At 41.1% G+C, this 18,365-nt stretch overlaps 1 protein-coding gene and 1 long non-coding RNA gene across 2 annotated transcripts; both read left to right on the forward strand.

Moving 5' to 3' along the window:
- The first annotated feature begins 213 nt into the window (after window positions 1-213).
- LOC127530529 (uncharacterized) lies at window positions 214-17,326 on the forward strand. Its single transcript, XR_007937111.1, has 2 exons — window positions 214-911; window positions 17,063-17,326. It is a non-coding gene; the product is annotated as an uncharacterized LOC127530529 (long non-coding RNA).
- On the forward strand, window positions 911-7,769 carry drd1b (dopamine receptor D1b). Its single transcript, XM_022207449.2, has one exon. It carries the CDS (start codon window positions 2,160-2,162, stop codon window positions 3,546-3,548), a length of 1,389 nt encoding a protein of 462 aa, XP_022063141.1. The 5' UTR covers window positions 911-2,159; the 3' UTR covers window positions 3,549-7,769.
- Window positions 17,327-18,365: the final 1,039 nt, after the last annotated feature.

An 18,365-nucleotide genomic window follows, 5' to 3' on the forward strand; every position in this document is an offset into this window, starting at 1 on the left:
AAGTCATGTCTCAGCATTCAGCATCTCTGTTAATTCATGGGTCTTCCCGCTGCAGCTTGGCTCCTGGGACTCCGTAATTCAGTGTTGGTCAGTCATGTTTACTGAGGTGACGTTAATGCAACAACGCTGCGGCTCAGCCTGTCATCTCCCACTCTCACATAACCCTTCCTGCAGCCCTGCATCCAGTAGATGGCCTCATTGTGCCTCTGTGTGCTTGCCCGCTGGCTACAGGTTCATCTCAGGATATCACGCCACCTTCATTTTTAGCTCTTCTTCTCTCTTTTACCACTTTATGGCAGGGATATTCGAGATTTTTGTCTGTGAGGTGCAAGCAAATAAAGCAGATGCCTGTATTTTTGTTGCAAAGAGGAAGATTATAATGTAGGCTTTAAAAGTGGTAAATGAGAGTCGTGAAACTCAAATCAGATTTCACATCATTTGAGGAAGAGAAAAGTTTTTTCCTCTTTCCTATAATAAAGCTTCCATCCCTTTGCCATAAATCCAAGACGCACAGGTTGCCAATGCGAGGGAAACTCTTTGACAAACAATCCGTGCGCTCTATAAAGTGAATTTATATGGCTTTACCCTTCCTTTTCTCATTGGATAGATGGAGCAGTTGTGGCAGAGACCGTGGCACACAGCAGCAGCAGCAGCAGCAGGCAGCAGCTGAGCGGAGAGAGAGGAGCGCGCACGAAAAAACGCTCTTGGAAAGACCAGAGTCATTCCCAGTACTCTTCGCCGGGCCAGTCAGGACCGCAGACACGTATGAGCCGAATGTTGTATGACAAAAAGGATGACCCAAAAAGAAAAGCATAAGGACTGATTAAAAAAAGAGGGGAAAAAAAAACACCTGAGGACCGTCGCAGCAGAGAGAGCGTGACTGATTCCCCATGGAGGAGAACGCAGAGAGGGTGAGCTCCTTCACTTGGTACCAAGATACAAGTTGGATGTACGCCGAAGAGATGTTGATTTGGGACTGATTTTATTAGTTTATTATTATCATTATTAGTTTGTCACACTGATTTTTGGATTACATTTTTTAACTAAGACGCGCAGAGTGCTCCGAAGCTTTCCACATCCACAGAGCGAAGCGCACGGTGTCCAAAAAGCCCGATATTACAAAAAGAGAATCTACTCCTCTTTTTCAAAGAACCAGAGGTTATACAACCAGAGATGATTTAGGTGGGTGACCAGAATGACTCGAATGTTTTTTCTTTTTTCTTTTTGAAAGGGAGGTCGCTCTGCTGTGTTCACACGCAGCCAAACTAAACCAAAAGACTACGGAATCTGGATTAAAGCAGCATGTCTGCATAAAACGAGAGGTGTATTTCCCTAAAAAATTGGGCATTTAATTCCTTTACTTTCAAATTGGACTTTTGAATTCTGTTCATTTTTGGGGGGACGGGACCTCAGGTGGAGATGCTGACTGAAAACTGTGCCAGTTACGACTAGAGATCGGCATTCAAAGAGATATAAATAAAAAAAGAAATATAAAAAAGGCAACACCTAGCGGCCGGGGTGGATCAGCGTCAATACAGGGACCAATAAGCACAGGGACACGCCTCGAAGATCATTAAGCGCAGTCCCAAAATCATCAATAGAAGTTATTGATGAGGTGGTATATAAGGCTAATGACTGACCAAGCCTCCGTTTACTCAAAAGCTCGGCAACAGCATGTTGTGAAACTTTTGCTGAGGGCTTGACAGCAGAGGTGTGCAATGAGAGGAGCAAAAGGAACAAGAACTTTCACTGCTGCATTCAGATTATTTCATGAGGACAGTGCTTGTTAGAAAAACAACAACTGCAAACAGCTGGAATATTCCTTTTCCCCTACCAACTAGAATGTCTGCTGCCTGCACTGCTGCTGCAGGAATCTGTGAACCAGGCATTTTTGGAGGGCAAATTTCCTCAGAGAGATTTTTGAAATATTTATAGCAGCTCTTGTACGAGAATGGTGGTTGTGACAAGGAGCCTATGGATGACCCAGTCTGTGGGAGAGCTGGTGCCGAGACGGTTTACCTCTCCACCAGCTACGCCGTCCGTCTGAAACTCTGCCCCGGGGAGGCACAGCTGCTGCAGGCTGGGGATGTGATGGGGTGACTGTTGACACCCCCCTCACCCACCCCCTCTCTCGCTTTAGTAGCACTGCAACATAAACAATGGATCAGAATTTCTCAACGGTTCGAGATGGCAAGCAGCTCACCTCCGAGAGGGACTCATCCAAACGTGTCCTGACAGGATGCTTCCTCTCCCTGCTCATCTTCACCACGCTGCTAGGCAACACCCTTGTGTGTGTCGCCGTCACCAAGTTCCGACACCTGAGGTCGAAGGTCACCAACTTCTTTGTCATCTCGTTGGCCATCTCTGACCTTCTGGTGGCTATTCTGGTCATGCCGTGGAAGGCAGCGACAGAGATCATGGGCTTTTGGCCATTCGGGGCGTTCTGCAACGTCTGGGTGGCGTTTGACATAATGTGCTCCACTGCCTCCATCTTGAACCTGTGTGTGATTAGTGTCGACCGTTACTGGGCCATCTCTAGCCCATTCCGCTATGAACGCAAGATGACCCCGAAAGTGGCGTGTCTAATGATCAGTGTGGCGTGGACTCTGTCTGTACTTATCTCCTTCATTCCTGTCCAGCTCAACTGGCACAGAGCTCAGACCACCGGCTACTCAGAGCTAAATGGAACGTACCCTGGCGAGCTGCCCCCTGACGACAACTGTGACTCCAGCCTTAACAGGACCTACGCCATCTCGTCCTCCCTTATCAGTTTCTACATCCCAGTGGCGATTATGCTCGTCACCTACACCCGGATCTACCGCATCGCCCAGAAGCAGATAAGGAGAATATCTGCCCTGGAGCGGGCAGCAGAGAGTGCCAAAAACCGCCACAGCAGCATGGGGAATACTTCGAACATGGAGAGTGAGAGCTCATTCAAAATGTCATTCAAACGAGAAACCAAAGTCTTAAAGACGCTCTCGGTCATCATGGGTGTGTTTGTGTGTTGCTGGTTGCCCTTCTTCATCCTCAACTGCATGGTTCCGTTCTGTGAGGCGAGCTTGCCGGACGGGTCCACGGAGTTCCCCTGCATCAGCTCCACCACTTTTGATGTGTTTGTGTGGTTTGGCTGGGCAAACTCTTCGCTCAACCCCATCATCTATGCCTTCAACGCCGACTTCCGCAAGGCCTTCTCCATCCTCCTGGGCTGCCACCGGCTCTGCCCGGGGAGCAACGCCATCGAGATCGTCAGTATTAACAACAACATGGGCGCTCCTACCTCAAATCCCAACTGCCAGTATCAGCCCAAGAGCCACATCCCGAAGGAGGGCAACAACTCGGCCGGCTATGTGATTCCCCACAGCATCCTTTGTCAGGACGAGGAGTTACAGAAGAAAGACGGATGTGGAGGGGAGATCGAGGTGGGAGTGGTAAACAATGCCCTGGAGAAACACTCCCCAGCCATCTCTGGGAATTTAGACAGCGATACGGAGGTCACACTGGAAAAGATCAATCCCATAACACAGAATGGCCAGCATAAAGCCGTGTAATGTTGAGAAAAGGCAAAGGTGGATCGAAATAACATGTATGTACACATATAGGGGAAGGAAAGCTCACACAGGAGGACAGCTGAAGAAACATTAGAGACAAACATCTCTAAGGACATGCCTGACAGGGAACCAGTGAGTGGGATTTATGGGACCATAAGACTGTCAACAAAAACCTACATAGAAAAAAAACCTACAGAATGTTTTAAAGTAAAGGCACTTTATCCTGGATAAAACTATCTGCAAAATACTTTCAGCATTTATTAATGAAATTAACACATTTGATGATAAATGTTGATAATGTGAATATTAAAGCAGAACACTAGCTAAATGCACATGTATACATTTAAAAAAAAGTATTTCCAAAGATGTATACATGTGCATGTGTATACTGTACAGTACTGACACTCTTCTGGAAGGACTTCAACACAGTATATACAGTGGAGGAACATGTAGTATTAGTAAAATATCTTGTAGCTAGGTGCTTTGTATGTGTTTCATGAAAGAGAGAACAATGTGGTTAAACTGGTTTTGGTACAGTCTAATTAGTTGTTTATTGCAATGCTCTCTCTTCGGTACACAGCAGTTTTATTGCGATCTCCAAACACTTCTATTAGTGATAATTTATTTTGATTTCCTCAGACACCAAAGTAACAATGTTCTCATTCAAGCTTAAGCAAATGGGGACGATAATGGAGTTCGATACTGTAAGCCAAGTTGTTAATTTTCTTTTAGTTTTACTTGTGCATTTTTCTACTGTATTACGGTATTCGTACTAAATTTTAAATGTTCACAGATCCAGCTGATGTATGTGAGAAAAAGAAAGGGATGGAAATGGAGAAAATCATTGCTACAGTTTTCTTCCCTTGTGTCCTGGGACTGAACAGACCGGCTCACCTGAAGTTTCCTCCATTTCTTCCCCTTTCTCCCTGTTTTCATTAGCTTTGTCTCCCCTTCTGTCGCTTTCCAGCAAACCCTCTCTAGAGTCCTCTGCTCTCCATTTTCCTGCTCTCTTTTCGTCAGTCAGCAAATCCCCCTCCTCCTTCATGCTGCCTGTATTTGCCAACCTCTCTCCTCCTTTCTCCTTGGCTCCACCGTTCTCTCTGTGTGCAGGGACCTTTTACACCTGCATCATACCTTCCTTTTATGTTTTTTTCTCCTTCACGCGCATCTTCCACACTATCTCCTTTGGCAGCCCTCCATTTAAGTCCGTTCTCTGCCCACTTAGTGGTGCTAATGAATCTATTTTGGCAAATGCCGTCAGTAGACAATTAAAAAAATATATAAATGTGTAATCTAAAACTCTGGCACTTTGACAGGGGAGGCAGAGCAGCAGCAGCAGCAGAGTTCACTCAGCCAGAATGCAAATGACACTTAGTGACCTTTTGCAAACTTGCAGATATCCGATTTTGTAAATTGTTCATGCTGGGAGCCATACTGTGCTGTAGTGGCGATGTGGAGCATGCAGTGTGACAGTCGCTCGCTTTGCAGAGGTGGAGTCAAAGAGAAAACACCATGTTGGGGATTACTTTGAAGATATCAGACGTGCTTTCTTTCTTTGCACAGATGCATTTTAAAAATCAGGACTCCTTACTAAGATATGCAGTTTACAAGTATTGAGATCAGTCAGAATTATTCTATTTTTTTTTTTTAAAAAAGGTCATTTTAAGAAAGTTGAATTATGAAAGGTTTTCATTGCACATGTTTGCTCTGAAATCTGTTTCACAGAGAAGTGAAATGTGTCTTTAAACATGCATTTTCACAATCTCATAGTTGCAAACAAACCCACTGTTTGCACTGATTAAATTGATTTCACAATGATAATTTCAAGGCTAGCACAATGTAAAATTTGCTAATATTAAACTCGAGTGACAGCACTAACAAAGTAAGGCTTCACCAGCAAAACTCCTGAGTGTATTTAACTGACCAATGGAGCAATGATGTGTTTTATTATTAGATTCAAGAAGATTGTGTTATTTCTGTAACTGAAGTTATATCGTTGTGTTTGTTAAAAAATAAATATAGAATCAAGGAAATAAGAATATAGGGAGGAGGGAGAAAACCCTTTTCATGATCTACAGTTTAACAATATAAAACAGAAATCAAATTCATACTGGTTGAATGAAATAGAATTTTTTTGAAAACCTGTGAGAGTCAGACATATGTAGCTCTCTGGTCAAAATCTCTGCTGCACTTCCTTCTGCTCTGCTCAGTGTTGCCAGGGAAAGAATTCTCTGCAACATGCTTTCTGACATTCTGTACTCAGCGTCCACCTCGTGCTGTTTGTGTCCATGAAGGCGTGAAACTGTTGCACATCAGAGAAAGGAAGAGCTGATCCAATAGATGGCAATTGGTCTTGAATGAAGCATTTGATTTTCCTGCTCTGGAAAATCCAATGCTGTCTGGATGGCAACAAAGCGGGGTAGGATTGGGGGGGGGGTGAAGCTTTTAGCTCAATATGTGGCTCGGCTTGTGACACAAAAGCGACTCATTGTCCTCTCTGCCTTCTCTGTCCTCAGCCACTTGCTGCTCCAGCAGTTTAAATTTTTTAAATCAAGTGCAATTTGGATTAGCCGTGTTGAATTATGAATTAATTCTACACGTGCTCGAGCTATTTTTAAGTGCCACAACATACCGTAACTCCTCACTCTACGCTCTTGTCCCATCAGCCGTATCAGCTCGGCTCAGACCTCCCCTTTCACTCCTCACCAGTTCCTTTATATTTATTCCCTAATTATTTCCAAACACAAGCCTGCTCAAACATGCAATAAAACATGAACTGCATCTAATTTGTCAGGATTGGACATGGAAGGAAACCGCCTTGGGGGAAAGACTGCCTCCTCCTCCCCTTTCACTCCCCCCACTGCCACACACCTCTTTTTTTCCCCCTCCATCTCTTTCTTTTCTCTCTTGGCTGCCTCTGTCGACTTGATGAGCGCACCCGATGTTAACAGAGATTGAATTTATTATTAAACAGACAGAGCCTGTTTCTTTCTGTAATTTAAGTCAAAGAGCTGAATCAAAGCCCCACCTGGCAATTTCTTTATTATCCTATCGATGTGTTTTGTTTTGGGGTTTTTTAATTTTTTTGGACGAAATTCCTTCTATTTCTGGCTGAATGTGGCTGTACTGTAGCATATGCTGTGATTTGAACCAGTGTTTTATAAACTGAGATGGGGGGTAGGTATGGGTACTCGTCATGATATTGAGATTAATCTGCCATTTCTTGTGACATCATTGGCATTCACAGGTTTACCAGATGTTCTTTCGTATATGATGTATGTATACATTTATAGAAACATACCTCCGGCTGAGAGCGGAAAGGATATCTTGCTGCATTGTGGCTCCATGTAAAAAAACAACAAGCAAACAGAAAAGAAAAAAAAAAACCCTGAGCCTTCACCTTGTCAACTCGGTGAGTCATCTTTCCAGCTGCCACTGCTTTGATTTTGGAGAAGGGGCGATGTCAGGCAATAGTCCCACAAGCAAAATGTTTTGTTTGATCTGAAGCATTTCCCTCCGGCTGCCCTACAAGTTGCTTTGGGGCACCGTAGTGACAGTACAAGGTCTCTCAATCAGTGTACTTACATGAGGTATGACAACTTAAGCAAATCTGACAGTGCAGAATCTCTCCCTCCTCCTCTTCTTCCTCCGATGACTGGCAAAGGGAAGCAGCAGACATAGAGCTGAACAACATTCCCAGGCCCTAGGAATGTGGAGCCATTTTAATAGTGACGTTTCAGTTTATTTAACTGTCTGTAATAAGGACGGAGTCCCTACCTCAACCTCAATTCAGTGACAGAGCTTCATGAAAAAACAAAACCAAAAAAATAAAACATTAAATGGCAGTATTTAGGGTTGTGGAGTGCAGGGATATATACTAGTATTGTACAGAGTATTGTACAATGATGTTCAAAATGTAGTCGTGATGAACACAAGTGCTTTTTATCTTCAAAAAAAATCCTTAATGTGTGTAGCAAACTTACATGCTGTATGTTTTTTTCTCCCCCTCCGGTGTGGGATTATAATTTACAAGATGCAACGGTCACTGACTATTCATATATTTATTTATTTTACATGTTTCTGGTGTCCATTCATGAAAGTGATGTCAAAGATTATAACCCTTCAGAATTATTACAGTATTTAGTTTACAGTTTGTATGAAAAAGTATTTAAAAAATGTGCCCTTCTTGTAAAATAAACATGTATGTATTTTTTTTCATCAGCGCATTGTGTTTTATTGGAGAGGGCTCTCTGCCTGGATGTGAGTGGTGTGTTACCTTTGACACTGTGGCTATTGGAAGATCATGTCACTGCAGGGGATCGATGGGGATTGATTTTGGACAATGACGCATATTTTTTTTCCAGCTCCCTGAGCGTGGTGTCCTCGCTGTGTTCCTGCCTTCGCCCTGCATTTACATAACCTGACAGCCCCTTGACAGTTGACATGTCCTCCTCTTTTCTTTCTCCCGCCTCATTTGCTAACTTAAATGTGGGTGTAAACACATGCAGACACACAGTTGCTCATTTGAAGGGCTTTAACCCCCTACAATGAAGAAAACAATAGATTTTTGTTTGCTAGTTACTGCTGAAAGGAAAAATACATCCCTTAACAGAAAAGAATTGTGGCACTTTTAGATGTTTTCCTCACTGATCGGTCTCTTGGTTTTGTAGTGTGTAGAAGTGTGGACAGCTATGAGGACCTAGCCTTTTCATTTTTATGCCTATAGAGTGTGAGTGAACATCAATAATCTCTTTTCAGTTGCTTGGTTAGAACTTGTTTCATCACCATTTAACCTGAAGGGAAAAATAAATATAAATCTGTACGATTTCTTTACTAAGACTTGACAAACCCCATGACCTCAGAGTTAAACTGTCTGAGCGAATTATTCTTCAAAGCACTGCTTTGCATATCTGTGGTGAATTAAGCAAGGTAAGAATCAACTATGAGTAGATTAGTCTACTGTAGCTCTGTACGGATGAATATATTAAAACTGGGAAATGTGCTTAGAGATGAGTCTGATCTGCAAGAGAGAAAACATTTTTTGACCACCTACAATGTGATTGATATTGTCAGAAAAAAGAAATGATACAGAGGTATTTTTAAATAAAACTGGATCACAGCAGAGCTTGTACAGCTCAGGACTGAAGTCAGTGTTTGTTAGTTTGCTGAGTTAAATAAGCCTGTTGATTGCACTGGAATAAAAAAAAGAAACTCAAAGTTTGTGCAGTGTACATGTAGTGAATCGTGTTCTGCGTTGTGTTTGAATTTTGTATTAAATAACACGAGGATGGTAGCTTCGAACGGGACATTTATTTTCCTTCCCATGAGGAGTCGCCATAAAAAGAGGAAGCAAAAAGAACAAAACACCCAATGTTATAAACAGTTTGACAAAAACACAGACTATATTAACTAAACAAAACGTTCCATTAAGGAAGAAAAAAACAAGAAAACACAAAGAGTGACAAAAACACATACCTTCCCATGAGGAGTCGCCATAAAAAGAGGAAGCAATACACCGCTTTTCAAAATAAAATACTGACCACACTTCCGGTGATTATTAATCCTCCTCCCTAACGGACATACTAAGAAACTCATAACCATAACCGTAGTTAACTAGTCTCCCCACAGGATGTGACCAATATTCAACATATTATTTAAAAAAACCATAAAAACAATAAATACAAATATAAACAAAAATAAATACAAATTCATATAGCGCAACAACATCAATCTCATTCTATTACATACACATCTGCCATGCAAATATTTTCTTTTTCATCAACCAGCTTGATTCTCCTGTGAGTTAATATATGGATTGCACTTGCTATACAAGTTCACTGATCTGATTTACACTCTTAAGCTAATTAAATAATCTTCTCCACAGTCCTTTTGCAGCTGCCTAACACAGCCCTGGTAGCCTTTCTTCAGAAATTCCATTCAGATTGGTTGCATTGTTTTCTGTTTACTTTTTCTTGCAAATAACTTCTAAATTCAATTTTCTGGCTATATTGAACACACTGTCAACACATACACTTCCCTGCTAATGTGAGCTGGAGCCCTTTACAGTGTTTACACAGCCCCTGCTAGCTCTTAGTCACAATGCATTTGCTGAAATAATGGTTAAAGTACCACTATCAGAGGATTCAAACAGTCATACCTTATCCTGAGAGCCTAATTTGACAGTGAAGCACCACTTGGTATTTAAAGAACAAGCGCAAGATCCATTTAACACAGATGGGGGCGATCGCTTAACTTTCAAACACAGAGATAAATCTCCTTCTGACAACAAGAAAGCACAATGTTCTTTAAATATGGTTGCTAGACATTGTGTAATGTAATTGGCTTTATTTTTCACAACCCCTGGTGGAGGTGTAGATAAGAAACATAAAATCAGCAAAACCTGAAACCTGAAAAAGCAGCTTTGTGTTAATGTGAGTTGTTAGAACATATAGAGACATGCCTGACGGCTCGAAAAGGAGATTTATCACGGTGTTTGAAGGCTTTAGCGGTTTCCCACTGAAATGTTTTTAAGGCCAGTGAGAGTCTGGGAGCAGCAGAGAGGTACATTTCTGAGAACCAAAGCCATCAGATTATGTTGCATTGTGTGCACATAGGATGGGAAACGACACATTAATATGCTTTAAGTGGGAAAAAAAATGACTAACTTTAAATTTCAGCACTACTGACATGCTGGCACTTCCCATATCAGCCTTTACTATTGATATTTAACCTATCCTGATCCAGCCTGAGAGGGAGCGAGTGGCAGGAGTCAGGTCACAGTGGAAATACAGTCAAGGTTAATGATAGACTGCAGGCAGCAAAATGCAACATGGTGTGTGTGTGTGTGAGTGTGTGCATCCATGCACTGTGCTGTTATGTGCTTATGTAACTGCACCAGCATTCATTCAGCTCCTTTGCTCAGTCCCAACTTAACAGAAACAGCAGGCACTATCCTTTCCAAAATAAAGAGCAACATTTCCTTTGAATTTCTGGGTCTTAATAGACATTAGTGTATACAGAGTTCATCAAGCAAATGTTTAAAACATGTTCACAAATCAAAACACCATCCTCCCTGCTTCCAATGAATAATTCTAGTTCACTAAATACAAAATAAATCAACTGAAAATAAATATTAAAACTGCTATTTTATTTGCAAGTGCAACACTGTTATTGCTTTAGTCACATAGAGAACCCGGAGGATTAACAGAGGAATAAACACAGTCATTCAGTTTGTTCCTTCCCCTCAAGGTTCACTTGCTCATATAATTTTGTTGCCACTCCTGACCTTATTTCAGGATGACTCGTTTGGCTGATAGGTGGAAACACACGATGCTGCCTGTAACAGACAGGCTTGTGATCAGAGTTGTGTTTTCTTTGGAAACCGTTGAAGGGCTACACAAATGTCTGTTTACTGGTCTAAGAGCATGTTACTCCATATGTGAAAAAGCTTAAAATCTGACGCATGTAAATTGTTTTCAGTTATGTAGTTTCAATCAGCAGACCCTATCTGAACTATGCAAGCTCAAAGACGAGTAAAAAGTAGAAAGTTTTGGGTGTCGGTGACAGCAACACAAAGTGCAAAAGGGCATCCTGAAGTGGCCGAAGGTGTAATGGTTATTAAATTCACTCTTGGTTGTTCCCATCACACTGTGCCAGTCTCAGAGACTCATAACACCAGTTCGAACAAACAGGATGAGTTTCTGAGGGGAAATTGTGTTACTGTCTGAATGCTGCCATTACCCAAACACTCAACACCTCAAATCTGCAGCCAGAGGCAGCTGGTGTGGGTTTTTATTTAACTTATACAATGATGATAGAAATTTATGTGACCACAGTCCATCAGATCTACGCCAGTTGTATTTCTGTTGCATCTCACATCATAACTTGCATCACAGCATAAAGTGTGATACGACACTTGAATGTTAATGTTGCTTTTGCTAAAAAAGAACGTGACTTGCATTGTGGGTAATGCAGGAAGTACATTTTGTCAAGCAAGAGGAATTCAATGGGATGAGACAGGTGACTTATTTAGATGAATTTGATACTTGAAATATCTTTCCACAGTGAGTCCAGTGGAGAAGCATTTTAAACATATTTTCTGTGCTAACATATTGTATTGTAGCAGAAAAGAAGATTATAATCAAACAGCACAACCTTTTTTCCCCCCTCCTTGCAGGAAGTGTAGAGAGGAAGTGAGGTGTTAAAGGAGGAACACCTGTTAGCTGAGCATGGCAAACAAACGAGGCATGGGGAGCAATAGAATGAAGGTGGGGACGGGAGATTTCAGAAAGGCTAATCCAAATTGGATGTATTAAAATCAATAAAGTGGCTGTGGAACCCAGAACCAGCTTTATATGTGATACGTGATCAAAAAGAAAGCAGTGACTCTGAACTGATCCCTGAAGCAGGACTGAATGCACCTCATTCAGCCACCTCTATGACCTGTTTGGACAGCTACATGGATGTCTGTGCCTTGTTGGACTGAGGTTAAGATAAGCCTCCTTTATTTCTTACTAAACCTACAAGCTTCTCCTCTTTTCTCTTGCCTCTGCTCAGCCTTCATCATCACTTTGACTAGCCTCGCTACTTTCCTTAGCTCCTTCGCCGCTCGCAACCCTCTCGTATCTCATTTCAGCTCTAAAATTAACTAAAATGTTCCTTTCTTGAACTGAAATTACATTTTTTGACTACTTAGAAGCTTTTGCTTTTCTTTATCAGGATACTAAAATAGCATTTTCTGTTGTTTTGGGATTTTTAGATGGTGTTCTGTTGATTGAATGACCTTATTCTGAGGCATTTCCTTGTTTAATTTAGACTGGAGTGGTATTTGGCCTAATTTTTTAAAATTATTTTTTAAATGAAATTGATAACTATGGTTCTCTTCTGTCTTCTTAGGTAGTTATGAAAATATATTTAAAGTGGCAGACGAATAAAAGCCTTTGTTTCCCATCTGGCGCCCAACTCAGTTTGATTAGTTTGAACATTATGTCCCTCTGCGACAGTATGAGGTGCAAAAATTATTATTTTAAGGGCAGAATTACTATGCACAAGTTAGCAAATAACTGATCCCTGATATCTGCTGGAATCCAGAGTTTTATGCTAAGATATTTCTGGCTTCCACAATGCAAATGGCCAAAAAAAACACCTAGTTTGGATGGTAATGGTGGAGTAGGCTGGTGATGATCCACAGAACTGTTTTCAAACAGCCTCCCACGTCCTTTAACTCTGCCATGTTTGTTTCTCGAGGGTGAGATGCTTCTCCACTGTTGTCCCTGAGAGACATGCAAGGCCTCTGTGAACTGCTGTTCTTGATTATGCTAAAGATCCCTGATATTTGTAACAGCCTTGTCTGCCACCCGTTGCCCGTGGGACTTTCCTTCATCTCATTGCATCTTTTCATTTAATTCAGCGTAGTCTGGTATTCATTTAAAGGAACATGTCCTTGAACCACCTTCTTTACCTCAGTCTCTGCCAGCAAACTCTCCGAGGCCTTTTTGACAGCTACTTCCATCATTACTCAAGTGCCCCTGCTCAGCACTAAGGGGCCGGGTAATTTGATCACTTTTATAGCATCTGCTTGACTTTCCGGCTCCCTTGCAGAATAAAAAATGGAAGAATTTGCTGCGGTTTAGATGACAGCATTTACAGTGCTGTAAAAGTTGCCACATGGAAATATCATAAATTGTCAAGGCTCTGAGCGTGACTCTGACCTCACTGTGAGAAGCCATTATAACCTTGTTTTCGGTGCTATTGATTCAGTGACTCTGTTTTGAAGGCGTCAACAAAGAACGCTCTGCCTCTGACAGGACCCTATCTGTCACTGCTACAGTTTGGCTGAGAGGGCTGTTTTGAAGACCTCCATCTGCCCCCTACTTGCTGTTTCTATATTAGATGTTTAAGTTACATATCGTCTTGCTTTCTTTGTTTTAAATTTTTACTGGCTACATCTAATTCTACAGTGCATTTTCGGATGTTTCCTGTTGAAGTCGACTGTAATATGATTGAGATGACATGTAGCATCACATGTACTGCACAGAACAACTTCAAATACAACCAGGATCAAACTGTCAAGATAATCAAAAGTAACCAAACAAGATCACAGAACTGTCACTAAAAATAGCTCATTAGCTTTACGCTCACTCAACTCTGTGAAGGTGGAGATAATTGTCTTAATCCTTGTTTCAACTTTTTCCTCACACTGAGTTTGAATACCATGTCAGTGCCATCACATTTAAAGGCTAAATTCCATTTTATTGCTTTGTGCTCATTTGAAAAGCCTTAATAGCATTTCCCCTCTCATCCGCTCCTCTCTTGTCTCCTCTACTTTTCTCTCCTTACTGAACATACTCTCATCTTCCTTATCCACACATATTCTCTTCTTTCCTCTCCTCTCTGAAACCGCTGGAGTGACTCACACTCCCTCTGCTGTGGAGTGCTTCATCTCATTAACATGTTCCCTAATTAAAGTTAATTCGCATATTTGTTAGATTTTAATAAAGAACAAACAACGTTTTTAAAAAAGGAGTTTTTCCAGACTATTAATGCCATAATAAATATGAAAACAGCAATAAATCTTGTCATGTTGCCCAAGTACATTCTGGAGCGTTAATGAGCAGATGACTGAAGAGGTGCTATATAAAGACTTACAGTAGTTATAGTAAACCTAGAGAATTAAAATCATATGAATAAGCATTGAGGTTGATGTAGTGTAACATAATGTGTGAGTGGCAACTGCTTACTGATATTTTCTTTATTTACCTTTATCTTTAGAATTCAGTGTAACGTCCAATAGAGTAATAATTTCTGAAAATGCACTTAAAAAATGTAATAAAATCAGATAATGTAACAGCTTGACCAACAATAAAGTGACTTGACTGATGTAATAATATTTGTACATATGATTAAATAACATTTTCCAAACTGTTGTAATAATATAATGGATAATGTATAAATATGATAAATGTTTGGATGTTAAAAGTGTGACACTATAAAACAAAGTTTGTTTTTTAGTATCATGTGGAAGACATAGAATCCATGAATATATGATGTTGAGTAAAAGAAGCTAAACTTATTGTTTGGTTGTGATTGCCCTGATAGAAATCTATTTAAAAAGGGAGCTTTATCTTTACTGAGGTGATAAAAAAGTGGGCATCACAAGCAACAACTTCAAACTGGCATGTAAGTTGTCAATGCTACTACAATCTTGTATTCCATCAACTTTTTTTCTGACATTCTACAGAAATTGGCAGGGATAGCTTCTATGGAACTTTATACTTTGCCAAAAAATCATATCTTATAGGGAGAAAACTTGCATGCAGAGTGTAGTCTTGGGCTTGTTTTCGCTTTAGCCCAAAATAATTGGCCGTTTGTTGTATTATTGTTGCTTAATTAGAGACACGCAGAACATCAGCTGTGATAAAGCATGTCACTTTGACGCAGAAAGTGTCATAACATGTCAGTATGTCAAAATAGTGTCGTGTCACTTGACAAAGAAGTTGATGTCAATTTGACATTAAACGTGACATTCTGAACATTTAGGACAAGGTAAAATATTAATTTCTCTAACGGAACGTATGAACGATAATGTACACCTCTTTTAAATGCAGGTTACCATAACTAGTTTCATTGGATTGTGGCTGTTTTCATGAGGCAGTTTTTTGTTGATAGTTTGTGGTATAAAGCACGAAGGGGAAAGTTTATAGTGCTGCTCAGATGCTTCTCTGATAAGGTATTTTAGATCTTTTTTTACAAGGTGGTCTCAAAAAGAGTCAGTTTATCTTCCACTCAATAAGACCTGAATATTCCTGCCCATGTGCATATGGCTGCACGGTGCTCAAAATGTGCTTCATTCTTCCATTCCAAATCCAATATACTTGTACAAACATTGTTTTCAAAAAGAGTTATTATTATAACAGTATCAGAAAGAACATTTTGCGACATCATTAGTCAGACTATTACATCATTGAGTTTTATTCCATTTTCGATCTGGCTGAGTGCAGATCCATTTTCAGGCATTTTCCTATTCAATTTCAGGACATTATGTCATGAATGTCTCTACACTCAATAAGTGTCAGTAAACTCAGTAGCAAAAGTTTCCTCTTGTCTTCTCACATCATGTTTTATTCATAAAGACATTCTTCTCCTTCCTCTGCCACTTCTAGGTTGTACCCTCCACTCTGGGGCCTGGCTTGCATGCAAAGCCAGGTTCTTTTCCGTTTTCCATTATCATAATGCTAATTTATGGTCCTTCAAGTCATATCAAGCAAGCCACTTTCCCTCCCAGTTCGTACCAACCTTTTGTTTTGGTGGAATCTTTTATTGCATTGTCACTGAAAAATAACTGTGTGCAAGAGTGTGTGTGTGTGTGTGTGTGTGTGTGTGTGTGTGTGTGTGTGTGTGTGTGTGTGTGTGTGTGTGTGTGTGTGTGTGTTTCCTCTATGGACAGTGGTTTATTTTCTATGACACTGCATAATTATACAGCCTAACCTAGAAAAAACAAAACTGCTCATGCAGACTTTTACCGAAAGTTTTGGCAGAACATTTCACTTGACAATCCAGAAACTTAGATGTCAAGGCTGTTGCTCTCTCGTAGGCCATGAAGTGAAAAAACATCCATCCATCCATCCTCTATACACCGCTTTATCCTCACTAGGGTCGCGGTGGGTGCTGGAGCCTATCTCAGCTGACTCGGGCGAAGGCAGCTGACACCCTGGACATGTCGCCAGTCTGTCGCAGGGCTACATATACAGACGAACAATCACACTCGCATTCACATCTACGGGCATTTTAGAATAATCAATTAACCTCAGCATATTTTTTGGACTGTGGGAGGAAGCCGGAGTGCCCGGAGAAAACCCACGCATGCACAGGGAGAACATGCAAACTCCATGCAGAAAGATCCCAGGCCCACCCCAGGATTCGAACCAGGGATCTTTTTGCTGCAAGGCAAAAGTGCTAACCACTATACCACTGAGCAGCCCAGTGAAAAAACAAATTAAATATATTATATTATTTAAACATATAGGTACAATTCTTATGAATGGAATGTTGAGACAGTGCATTTCATGAGCTAATATTGTAATTCATGGGCCTGATCACCACCTGTTTATTCAGATGCTCTGATTCTGCACAATCATTCTACTGATATCAGATTCGGGTCAGTTTCTCTCTGCTATCAGTTTTGAAATAGTCAACATGTACTAGTGTCCCCCACTGTACATCTGTGACAGTGAGTTGTCGTCTCAAACTTCAGAAAATAGAAGAACGGAAGCAAAAATGAAACTCTGTCAAACAGGCAATGTAGAGCAGGAAGTATTTGTAGGTTCAACTTACCAGCATGCAGTTAGGTTCAGCTTAGCCCAATTTCCATCCAGAGGTTGCTGCTAGGTTATTACATAAACTATGAATCTAATTATAAAACATACAACTTCACTATTTGAATCAGTTACAATTGATTGTTACATTCTTGGGTGTGTGTGTGTGGATAAGGTAGAGTGTGTTTTCTCTTCCTTTAGATTACGCTTAGTGGGAATGGCCAGGGGCACCTGTGGCTCATTGGCAATCAGGGGAAGATGAAAAGCTCAGCCACCCGAATCAGCATCGCCTTTTGGCCAGACCGGCAGCTGGAGTGTGTTGGTGACTTGGTGTGGAACCTGGACTCGGCTGTTGTGCCGCAACTCATTGTTGGAACATTCTATTGTGGTTAGGGAACTTGATTCCCTTGTGTGGATCTCGTTTTTAACTCCCATTGTAAATAAAGGTATTTCTCTGCCGCATGATCAGTCTTCAGCGTCTTTTACCTGGTTTCTTTTTCATATTTGTTACTCCCCTCATCCTCTAGTCCTCGGGATGTAAAATTGATATTTCTCTCTTCAGAATGGATCACATGGGTCTGTTAAACCACCTTGGACTTGACACTAAAGGGCTCACTGTGCTTTCAAATGTGTCAACAGAGACCAAGCTGGTCTCACACAAAGCAGCAGAAGAACGTAGAGCGTGTGTGTGTGTGTGTGTGTGTGTGTGTGTGTGTGTGTGTGTGTGTAAGTTTACAGTGTCATTTATCAGACGCTTTTATCCAAAACGTCTGAGAGTAGATACAAGACATGGTAGGTAAACGGGGTAGCACTAAGAACCTTGCCTAAGGGTCCTCTGTGGACAACTGCATCCTGACCAGGATTTGAACCACCCATCTCCAAAATTCGGGGTGTTTGTCACTGAGGTATCCACAAAATAAGCCAGTCAGAAGGTTTTTACCAGGGCCAGACTTTCCCCTCAGTGGTTGAACAAGACCAATACAGAGTCTAAAAGAGATTTAAAACTGGGCAAAATTCTTCAGGTGGTCAAAAGAACCTGCATGTTTTCACAGGAATAATAATTTACAGTTCCCAATTTGTCTTGTAAATTTGAGGATTTTGTTGTTTAGCCAAGATTTGGAGACTTCTTGCCGTCATCTTTAAGACATTTGACAAACCAACTAAGAAGGCACCATTGTCTCTGTTTGTTTGCAGTTGGACTATTAGAGGACAACAAAACTGTGCTAAACCCTTTCAAGCCAGTCATTCTGATCGAGGCTCTCCTTTTCCATCCTTCATCCTGTTCATGCATGCGTTAAATCTTCAGTTTTGTCTCCTCACACAAATAAGCTGACTGTCTCTTGTTCTCCATTTTTTCCACTCATGGTGGCACTGACTTCCACCTTCGTTACAGCCTCCACCACAGGGTTTGGGAAGAGCAGAAGGCCTCCTGCAGAGTGCTCTGTCAAGATCTCCAGATCTCATATTCATGTGTGGTGAAGTGCCCCCCAGTTGAATTAAAGAT

The sequence above is a fragment of the Acanthochromis polyacanthus genome, chromosome 17 (genome assembly GCF_021347895.1).
Source record: "Acanthochromis polyacanthus isolate Apoly-LR-REF ecotype Palm Island chromosome 17, KAUST_Apoly_ChrSc, whole genome shotgun sequence".
Classification (NCBI taxonomy): domain Eukaryota; kingdom Metazoa; phylum Chordata; class Actinopteri; family Pomacentridae; genus Acanthochromis; species Acanthochromis polyacanthus.